Below are 11,006 nucleotides of genomic sequence, written 5' to 3'. Positions count from 1 at the left end.
TAAAGAAGATGTGGCACATATATACAATGGAATATTACTCAGCCATAAAAAGAAACGAAATTGAGTTATTTGTAGTGAGGTGGATGGACCTAGAGTCTGTCATACAGAGTGAAGTCAGAAAGAGAAAGACAAATACCATATGCTAACACATATATATGGAATCTAAGAAAAAAAATGTCATGAAGAACCTAGGGGTAAGACAGGAATAAAGACACAGACATACTAGAGAATGGACTTGAGGATATGGGGAGGGGGAAGGGTAAGCTGTGACAAAGTGAGAGAGTGGAATGGACATATATACACTACCAAATGTAAAATAGATAGCTAGTGGGAAGCAGCCGCATAGCACAAGAGGATCAGCTCAGTGGTTTGTGACCACCTAGAGGGGTGGGATAGGGAGGGTGGGAGGGAGGGAGACGCAAGAGGGAAGAGATATGGGAACGTATGTATGTGTATAGCTGATTCCCTCTGTTATAGAGCAGAAACTAACACACTATTGTAAAGCAATTATACTCCAATAAAGATGTTAAAAAAAAATTCTTAGAAAGGTATAACCTTCCAAGACTGAACCAGGAAGAAATAGATAATATGAACAGACCAATCACAAGGAATGAAATTGAAACTGTGATTAAAAATCTTCCAACAAACAAAAGTCCAGGACCAGATGGCCTCACAGGTGAATTCTATCAAACATTTAGAGAAGAGGTAACACCCATCCTTCTCAAACTCTTCCAAAAAATTGCAGAGGAAGGAACACTCCCAAACTCATTCTATGAGGCCACCATCACCCTGATATCAAAATCAGACAAAGATAGTATAAAAAAAGAAAATTACAGACCAATATCACTGATGAATATAGATGCAAAAATCCCCAACAAAATAGTAGCAAAGAGAATCCAGCAACACATTAAAAGGATCATACATAATGATCAAGTGGGATTTATCCCAGGGATGCAAGGATTCTTCAATATATGCAAATCAATCAATGTGATACACCATATTAACAAACTGAAGAATAAAAACCATATGATCATCTCAATAGATGCAGAAAAAGCTTTTGACAAAATTCCACAGCCTTTTATGATAAAAAAACTCGCCAGAAAGTGGGCATAGAGGGAAACTACCTCAACATAATACAGGCCATGTACGAGAAACCCACAGCAAACATCATTCTCAATGGTGAAAAACTGAAAGAATTTCCTTTTAGATCAGGAACAAGACAAGGATGTCTACTCTCACCACTATTATTCATCATAGTTTTGGAAGTCCTAGCCACGGCAGTCAGAGAAGAAAAAGTAATGAATACAAATTGGAAAAGAAGAAGTAAAATTGTCACTGTTTGCAGATGCCATGATACTATACATAGAGAATCCTAAAGATGACACCAGAAAACTACTAGAGCTAATCAATGAATCTGGTAAAGCTGCAGGATACAAAATTAATGCACAGAAATCTCTTGCATTCCTAAACACTAATGATAAAAAATCTGAAAGAGAAATTAAGGAAACACTCCCATTTACCATTGCAACAAGAAGAGTAAAATGCCTAGGAATAAACCTACCTAGGGAGACCAAAGACCTGTATGCAGAAAACTATAAAACACTGATGAAAGAAATTAAAGATGATACCAACAGATGGAGAGATATACCATGTTCTTGGATTGGAAGAATCAACATTGTGAAAATGACTCTACTACCCAAAGCAATCTACAGATTAAACTAAAGCCAAACAAGCAAAAACAACAAACACCAAAACAGTAACAGGAGCCACTCCCAAGGTCCTGCTCTTGTGGTGAAAGAGTAAGGACTTATAGACACACTCTGGTCGACAGCACGATGGCAGATAGTGGTAAAGGGACAGAGCGATGGGAGTGCTATTTCAGAGGGCTGGGAGGAGAAGAAGCCACGTGAAGAGTTACGGGACAGCATTCCACGCCAAGAGCACAGAAAGCACCATGGCCATAGGGCAGGAATGGGTATGGAACACACAGGAAAGAATAACAAGAAGGCTGGTATGACTGAAGCACAGAGAGCACAGGAGACGAACAGATAAGGCAAATGAGAGCAAAGAGGCAGGCTGTGGCCAAAGTCACTATTCCCCAGGCTCAGTATTAGGCAGGGAAACAGAGGGACATAACACGGGGTCCCAGCCCTTAAGGAAACCCACAGCCTGGTGGGTCAACAAATCAGTAGATAGCATATTGACAAATGCCATCCCCAAGGTAAGAACAAGGTGCTCTGGGAGCTCAGTGTTTGGCACCTCAGCCAGGAACGGCTTTCTGGCAGAGGAGACCCGAGAGTTTAGAAGGGCAGCAGGGCTAAAGGAAGTGGAGGTAGAGGGCTGGCAGAGGCAGCTGATGCTAAAGCAGCAGGCAGGGGCCAGATCACAGAAAGACGTGTGCAATTTGTGGACAAACTGAAAATGGTGGTGATGATGGCACGGGCTCCGTATCCCAGGTTGGCCACCTCACGTCCCAGGTCCTCAGGCAAGGTGGTTCCTCATTTGAAAATTGTGCACCACACCTACCAGGTTGTTGTAACAATTATAATACATTTAGCTGGTAAGCAAAGTACTGCATATAAGAAAAGCTAAACAGATGTTTGTTCAAACAAAAGAACAAAACTTTATGCAGAAATATATGGGTAAGATCAGCACTCTTCAGGATGATCGTGAGGTTGGGCTGGAGGAGGGGCAGGATGGAAGCTGCCATGGTATTCCCGAGGAGAATCCAGAGACAACGCCTAGGTTTCTGGCCTGGGTAAGTTCTTCAGAAGAGGAACAGGTCAGGGCCTTTCTCCCAGATAAGAAGTTCAAGATGAGGCTAATTAGTTTGAAGATAAACCTTGAAACCAAGTACAGTGTCAGGGACTCGGGAGCCTCATTCTTTTCCAACTAAAGCACAAAGCAAAATCAGGAGAGCCTCATTTCACATGCTACACACCTGGTACTGCTGCGAGTTTGGTGGATATAACTTCAGAGCTTCGTTATACAAGTTTTTATCTTTTATTAAGTTTAAGCATTCTGGGAAGTACTCCGGTCCTACGGGAATAAGATTCATACACAAGCTTGGGACTTGGGAAGCATAATGGATTTCATTTCTACCAATGGTCCCTACATAAAATCAACAAGGGACCTTTTTAAGACCTGCATAATTAGAGTATCTGGAGAACGGGAATGCAGGAGTGTGAGCTCTAATGAGCACCACTGCAGATTCTGAGGTATGAGAAGCACCAATTGGAATCAGAGTTCTACTTAAAAGGAATTTTACACTACCCCTGATGAATGACCATCCAGCCCAGTGTTTGCTCAGCCTCCTTAGTAAGAATCACCTGGGGAGCTTATTAACCTTACACACGCCTGAGTCCCGTCCCAGCCCAACTGAACCAGATTCTCCAAGGAAGCCAGAAGCTGAATGCTTAACAAGCAAGCACCCCATGTGACTCTTCCTTGTCCCCGTCTCAGCCCTTAGGAAAGAGTCATAACTGCTGAAGCCTGAGGCTCCAGTACTGGTCAGGGATGGGGTGAAGCAGAACACCCGGCATCGTGCTGCTTCGACTCCATATCACTGCCAGTCAAAACTGTGTCAGGGCACTGCCAGTAGGCACGGCCACTCAGACAAGCTGGGTTTCCTTCAGGTGTTTGCAAACACCAGGAGAAGAGTGAATTATCAACCAATTTTGATTTTAAGACACTGAAGTGAATTTCGAGGATGATCACTCTTGACTCAAAAGCATCTGCTCTATCTTCTTAGCTTTGGAGCTCCTCCCGTTCATTGAAAGACATTTGCTTTACCCTCAGCTTTTCAAAACATATGATAAGAAGGTGCGCGTACGTAATTGTTAACATTTTCAGGTGTGGAAATTGAAATCAGTCTGTCTCAACTAACATTTGATTGCAATTTATACCCTACCTAGTTCCAAAGAATACTTGAAGCAGAAATAAACAGAAATAAACATATCTCTCACTGTCCGCTGCTCCTGAGCTCTCGCGACGGGCACTGGGTCTCCGGGCCCCAGGGCCGCTCGAGCCCTTCGGGTAGTGGCTGAAGCCGGGCGGAGGGGCGACCAGCCCAACAACTAACCGAGAGCGAGGCAAGTTGGAAACGCTCCGAGCGGCGCCGGAGTGACGTCACGAGCCTGAGGGGGCGTGGCGTGCCTTCTTCTTTGCCCCGCAAAGTACAGTGAGGAGCTGCGTTCGCGACCGCCCCCTATCCATACGTCCTCATGCCCAGCCTATTGTATCTGAGCCCCGCTTTGACGTCAGACGCCAGAGCTCAGTAATAGGAGCCGGTGGGCGGAGCCTGCGGGGCCTGGGGATCCTCGGGCGTTCGCGCTACACGTACCACAGGCCACCCGCTGGAAAGAGACCTTCCTCCCTGGGGAGCGGGAGGAAGCGTCCAGGCCCCTGAGGGCGGGGTTTGCAGCACCTGAGGTCGCCATGGCTAACGAGCCCGAGACCCCTGTGGCCGCCTCGGCTGCGGAGCCCGCGGTGCCGTCGCTTGTGGATCGTTACTTCACTCGCTGGTACAAAGCGGGTAGGTGGAGAATGATGTTAGTCTCTTATGGGCCCAATTTGTCTGACAGTATAGGGACTATGATGACAGATCATAAGCCACACGCACCTTCCCCAGCGCTTCCTCCCCATGTCAGAAGGAACTGGATCTCTCTGTTCCCCTGTAGGCCAAGGGAATGGCATTTGCAAGGACGTGGAAAACAGCAGGGTGCATTCTGGGTAGGGCGAGCGCAGTGCGAGTTCACGAGGGTGGGTTGCTTGCGGGAAGATGGTAGACTAAGGTGAGATCCCCGAGGGAGGCAGGAGCTGGATTGCAATCTCCTTGAGTGCCTAAAGGGATTTGAGGGGCTCAGTCCTCCAAGAAGAGGCGATACATAAAATGATTTAAATGGTAGCGGTCTAAACTAAGGTAGAGGCATAGGGATGGAGAGAAGAGGGTGGGTTAGAATAGAGGCATTTAGAAAGCAGAATCTAAGTTTTACTTAAAGGAAGTCGCTGGTATTACACATTTGCCACTTAGAAGTAGGTATCCTGTTGTACAGCTTTGTGTACCCGGCAAATATCAGTGATGAGAGCATCGTTGGGTACCCTCCTCTAACCCAACTTGCTCCCATTCATTTAGGGATAATAGGTGTACTCATCTTTTACAATACTGAAATATTTTACAATAGCATACGTGTTATTAGCCAGACTTAGTGTAACCAACCGTCCGGTTAACCCTGGATTGAGGTGTTTTCGGGAATCCATTACTTTGAACGCTAACATCAGGACAGTCCTGGGCGAACCAGGATGAGTTAAGTCTCTCTAAAATTGACCAGCAAAACATGCTACTAAATTAAATAAAGAATACATTACTAATCACTTTTTTTCTAATAGAAATGATTGTACTCATTTTAAAGTGAGGATAAAAAAAAGGTGGAGCACAGAGTTAATCATCATTTTAACAATGAATGAATGATTCCATCTAGACCAGATATCTTTACTTTATGGTCAGCCTTTAGGTATATGTTTTTGAGTAATGAAGGGATACCAGTGATGTATCTGTCCAGCCTTCATAATTAACTACCTCTGTGAACCAAAGAAAATACTACACAGTGGTAGTAAATATTGACTCAACAGCCATCAGACTCATTCATTTCTTCTAGATGTCAAAGGAAAACCCTGTGAGGAGCACTGTATACTACAACACTCTAACCGGTAAGCAAATTGGGAATTTTAAATTATCAAAAATATTTCTTTTCTGGCATTGTAGCCTGGTATGGTCTTGTATTGAATAAATATTCATTAAATGATTATCTTCCACTGTATTGAGATGGTATTGTTTATAGTAGGAGTTTGGTTCACAAGAATGAGTCTTTCAGTGCCTACCTAAACAAATAAACTTGCTTACCCAAACATCCAAATGGAGGACCACACCCTCAGTCAGCTACTACCTCAAGTAACCAGCCTGTGCTTAACCACTGAATTGCCCAAGCCCATGGAGAGGGTTAGGGTAGAAACACAGATGGTATCCTGTATATACCGGCATGCCTTACTTTTCTCTCTTCCTCCTCCGTGCTGTCTAAACACCTCTGGTACGCTTCCCTTTTGGGGAAGGAAATTCAGTCCCATTTTCTCCATTTTTATAACTGCATTCTTCTCTTCAGTTAAGCTCCAATAGTAGCCAGAGGAAAATGGGGGGAAATGATAGGCTGACTAAACAAATGTCAGCTCAGCTTTTCTTGTGCCAGTAGGAATACTGTGTTATAGGAGGAAGAAGCATACCGAGCAGTAATACAGGATCAATTTTTGCTCCTCGTAGAATATGTGTCATCACACTGGCAGGATCCCATCCAGTTCTTCAAAGTGGAAAAGCAATTAAAAGCATTTCCTATCAAATCAGTACCAATTGTAGCGGACTTCAGAACAAAGTCTCTGGGAAATTTAAGTGGGTATGTTCCTCTATTTCCCTACTTAAATCCTCTATTATCATAATAATGATAGAGCCAGCCAGTCTTAGAACCCAGTAATGTATGCTCAGCATACTTCCCTGGCAGTTAGAGATGATTTTAAGAATACTTAAGCTCTGGGGCTTCCCTGGTGGGGCAGTGGTTGAGAGTCCGCCTGCCAATGCAGGGGTCACGGGTTCGTGCCCCGGTCCCAGAGGATCCCACATGCCGCGAAGCGGCTGGGCCCGAGAGCCATGGCCGCTGAGCCTGCGCGTCCTGAGCCTGTGCTCCACAAGGGAGAGGCCACAACAGTGAGAGGCCCTCGTACCGAAAAAAAAAAAAAAAAGAATACTTAAGCTCTAAAGAAATTATCAGGCCAAAAAAATGAAGTATTTCAAAAGGTATATTATCTATCATAATAGCTTCTGGGCCACCATCCCTATCATCCCCAGGATGAAGGATGAAGAAGGTGGGCCTTGGAAAGAACAACTCTAATACCAATATAACAAGATATTTTGTCCCTTCCTGTTTTAAGCCAGTATTTCAAATTCTATAAAATTTAGAAGATTAATACTTCTTTATAATATATTTTCACATGTGAACTTAAAAGTAAAATAAAAGTCCTGAGGTAGTGAAAAAAAAATCAATCTGGGAAAATATACAGTATTTGCTTCGTATCATTTCCCATTCCTAAATCATTGCCAATTTAATACACATCTAGCTACACCCTCTACCTCCACGTAGTGTTTAGTTACAGAAAATGTTACCTGTGCCCTCTACAATTCTAGGCAAGATGGACATTTTACTGTTAAAGGAGGGTGTCACACCAAGGACAATTCAATACCATACTAAACTATCCTGACAAACCCCCTGGAAAGGAAGGTTTCAGTGGATGATTTAGGTCCTTCATTTACTGAGTTCATACTATGAGTTTCTGCTAATTACCTCACTGTTCTGGAAGACCCTTGTTTACACTCCCCTTTGTAGACCTGAAGGCCCCTAATAACCTGCCTTATAATTACTGATTTTTCCTCACTCAGGAAGCAAGTGGACTTTCAAAAGCATGGACCATTCTTAAAAGTCTACAAATTACAAGTAAAACAGTTAGTGCTTGTGATGTTCCTGTGATCAATCTTTGTCCAAAATAGTAGCACTGTTGTTACTACTGAGGAACAGAGAGGGACCTGCACATGGAACCCACTGTAGATAAGCTTTGATCGCATCTCAGCACTGCCCATCATTTATTCTCCCAAGGGAGGTGACCGAAAGGGGTTAAAACACTTCTTTCTGACACAGACCCAGTGGAAGACAAACCATCTGGGACAAATCCCCAGCCCCTCCTCCCAAAAGTGGGGAGTCACACTGACTAGTCTTTTGAAACGGAGTACCCACAGGCAGAGGAGTGAAGCGCATGCACTAACACCTGAATGCTGTCTAATAATGTTGTGAGTGGGAAAGAGGCCGTAAAGAACAGCATCTTGACCTCAGATGTTCACTGCAGTAAAAATTCCTGGGAAGAAAGAGCAACACGTGAGACATGCTTGCATCCATTTCCCATGAGCCTCCTTGTACTGGGTTGGCCAAAAAGTTCGCTTGGGTTTTTCATGTTAGGCAAAAACCTGAACGAACTTTTGGCTGACTCGATAGATATTTGTCAGAACCTCCCCAGATATAGCCATACATTGGAGTACATGAAAGTATAACCGTGCCACAACATTCAAACAGACATATGTCACAATGAAGTATTTGCTAGCGGGTTATAGGATAATGGGTAAGTTACTCTTATCTGCTACTTAAAACTTTTCTGTTTTCCAAATTTTCCTCAAATTGCATTTTTTTTAATTAGAAAAATATCCCTTCTTCAGAAAGTCTCAGTGATTGACCTAATAAAGAAGTTCCTTTCTCTATTAAGTTCTAATATAAAAATAAGGTAGGAATCTTAATGAAACAAACTTTGTACAATATTGCTGTCATTCTCTATAATGTTGAATTTTGTATTATTGCTTATTGATGAGATTTTCCTACCCTTTTGAATCTTTACACTTGGCTATGTGCAGGTTTCTCATGTACAGTGAAAGATAAAGTATAATAAGTTAAGATAAAATATACTCTTAATATGTAACTAAACTACCTATTATCACACTGGTCGTAGTCTGCTTTTTCCCCTAGAGCCTAGGATGGTGCCTAGCCCATAGAGGCATTTAATATATAAATATTTGAATAAATGAATGGTTTTTCTGTACTTAAGTCATTTTTATTTAAAATGCTAATTCCAGGAATATATCCTATTGTAACTGTGAGGGCTGCCTCACAAAGAAAAGTGAAAATGTACATCAGTTAATTTTTTCTTCCCTTTTATTATCAGGGGGCACAGATTCTAACAGAACTTGCACCTCTGTGTAAGATTTACTGCTCTGATGGAGAAGAATACACCATATCTAGGTGAGTTACTTTTTAACCACAATTTTGGAGAAACAAAGAAGGTAATTTTCTTCAAAGCAATTTTTTCTTTAAATAGCTGTGTTAGAGGGCAGTTGATGGAAGTGAATGAAAACATTCTCCATAAGCCATCTATTCTTCAAGAGAAGGTAAAATGGTCTGGGGAAGTAAGATCCCATCCACACACTTTTTATCTGATTTTTTACCATTTGACAGTATTAAATATTCCATTTCCCTTCTAGCCATCCACCGAAGGATACATTGCAGTTGTGTTGCCCAAATTTGAAGAAAGTAAAAGCATAACAGAAGGGTTACTGACACAAAAACAGTATGAAGAAGTCATGGTGAAATGCATCAATGCCACAACAGCCACCTCATGAGGATTAAGATTGAGTAAAAACAACTGGGCATTCTTATCCTTACCTGGCCTACCAGTCAGTGCACTAAGGAAGAACCAGAGATGCTGAAATGTACTTCACACCCAGCCATCCGCAGGGAGGCCTGATCTTAAAACCTGACCTAGGTTTCCTTCTGATGGAGAAGAATACACCATATCTAGGTGAGTTACTTTTTAACCACAATTTTGGAGAAACAAAGAAGGTAATTTTCTTCAAAGCAATTTTTTCTTTAAATAGCTGTGTTAGAGGGCAGTTGATGGAAGTGAATGAAAACATTCTCCATAAGCCACCTATTCTTCAAGAGAAGGTAAAATGGTCTGGGGAAGTAAGATCCCATCCACACACTTTTTATCTGATTTTTTACCATTTGACAGTATTAAATATTCCATTTCCCTTCTAGCCATCCACCGAAGGATACATTGCAGTTGTGTTGCCCAAATTTGAAGAAAGTAAAAGCATAACAGAAGGGTTACTGACACAAAAACAGTATGAAGAAGTCATGGTGAAATGCATCAATGCCACAACAGCCACCTCATGAGGATTAAGATTGAGTAAAAACAACTGGGCATTCTTATCCTTACCTGGCCTACCAGTCAGTGCACTAAGGAAGAACCAGAGATGCTGAAATGTACTTCACACCCAGCCATCCGCAGGGAGGCCTGATCTTAAAACCTGACCTAGGTTTCCTTCTTTGTCTTGCATAACAAGCCTTGATTCCATTTTGTCTTCAACCTCCCAGATCTGCCTGCCCATGTACTCACTCTGTTCTTTTGCTTTTCTCTTTCTAACAACTGGCAAGCGACAGACGTTTTTCTGATTAAAAGCCAACAAACAGGGCTTCCCTGGTGGCGCAGTGGTTGAGAGTCCACCTGCCGATGCAGGGGACACGGGTTCGTGCCCCGGTCTGGGAAGCCACATGCCGCGGAGCGGCTAGGCCCGTGAGCCACGGCCGCTGAGCCTGCGCGTCTGGAGCCTGTGCTCCGCAACGGGAGAGACCACAACAGTGAGAGGCCTGTGTACTGTTAAAAAAAACAAAAAAAAAAAACAAAAAAACAAGCCAACAAACAAAGCACGTTGAAGAAAATTTGAAAAAGACAGAAATGACAGCAAAATAAAAAAATAGTTTACCCATCATCCTGTAACCTGTTAGTAAATACTAGGTTTTGATGTAATTCTGTTTGAGTGTTATGGCATGGTTATTGTTTTTGCCTCAATTTCCCATCACTTTGAAGGTGAACAACAACTGGCCTTTCTTACCCAGTCTGCTTCAGTGTGACACGACGCAAACGTCTGGTCCCACCCCTTTTGCCCCAACTGCCCCTCTCAGGTTGCCTAGAAGAGGCTGGGTGTAGAGTGTACCTTCTCTAAGTCTATGGGTTGTCCTTCAACTCTGAACAATGTAGCACTGTAACACTGGCTTCTTAATGAGGGACACGTGAAAAGGCTTTGAAAGGGGCTTTGCTAACATGGAAGTATCAATATTATAATGCGGTATGAAGTAACATGTGCATTTGGGGTCACTCAGTCTCACACTCTAGTTACAGGGTACCCAGCGAAGAAGTTCCCGAGAAGTTCCTGGAATTCAAAGACACAGATGCTTTTGAACAGAACAAAAGCTTTCACATCATTTAAACAATAAACAAAAAACTATGAATTCATGGTTTAAGATTGTATACTTGTTTACATTGAATTTCAAATAAAAGGACTTCTTTTAAAATTGTTATTTTTC

The 11,006-nt window shown here is 42.6% G+C and overlaps 1 protein-coding gene and 1 long non-coding RNA gene across 2 annotated transcripts; both read left to right on the top strand.

Annotated features, from left to right (window-relative positions):
* Nucleotides 1-4,310: 4,310 nt before the first annotated feature.
* Nucleotides 4,311-9,406, top strand: LOC112065543 (protein Abitram). Its single transcript, XM_024126546.3, has 6 exons — nt 4,311-4,534; nt 5,658-5,709; nt 6,314-6,443; nt 8,806-8,882; nt 8,959-9,028; nt 9,122-9,406. Exons 1-6 carry the CDS (start codon nt 4,438-4,440, stop codon nt 9,257-9,259), a joined length of 564 nt encoding a protein of 187 aa, XP_023982314.1. The 5' UTR covers nt 4,311-4,437; the 3' UTR covers nt 9,260-9,406.
* A 7-nt stretch (nt 9,407-9,413) lies between these two features.
* On the top strand, nt 9,414-10,836 carry LOC129392402 (uncharacterized). Its single transcript, XR_008618180.1, has 3 exons — nt 9,414-9,438; nt 9,515-9,584; nt 9,678-10,836. It is a non-coding gene; the product is annotated as an uncharacterized lncRNA (long non-coding RNA).
* The last annotated feature ends 170 nt before the right edge of the window (nt 10,837-11,006 follow it).

The sequence above is a fragment of the Physeter macrocephalus genome, chromosome 9 (genome assembly GCF_002837175.3).
Source record: "Physeter macrocephalus isolate SW-GA chromosome 9, ASM283717v5, whole genome shotgun sequence".
In the NCBI taxonomy this organism is placed as follows: Eukaryota; Metazoa; Chordata; class Mammalia; order Artiodactyla; family Physeteridae; genus Physeter; species Physeter macrocephalus.
The sequence above is the reverse complement of the archived record's forward strand: the minus strand, read 5'-3'. Positions and strand labels throughout refer to the sequence as shown.

Excerpts from the sequence above, each read along its gene's own strand:
- LOC112065543 (XM_024126546.3), top strand. The coding sequence starts at position 4,438 with ATGGCTAACGAGCCCGAGACCCCTGTGGCCGCCTCGGCTGCGGAGCCC. Across the intron at positions 4,535-5,657 it reads CACTCGCTGGTACAAAGCGG|ATGTCAAAGGAAAACCCTGT; the intron begins GTAGGTGGAGAA and ends CATTTCTTCTAG. Across the intron at positions 8,883-8,958 it reads GAAGAATACACCATATCTAG|CTGTGTTAGAGGGCAGTTGA; the intron begins GTGAGTTACTTT and ends TTCTTTAAATAG.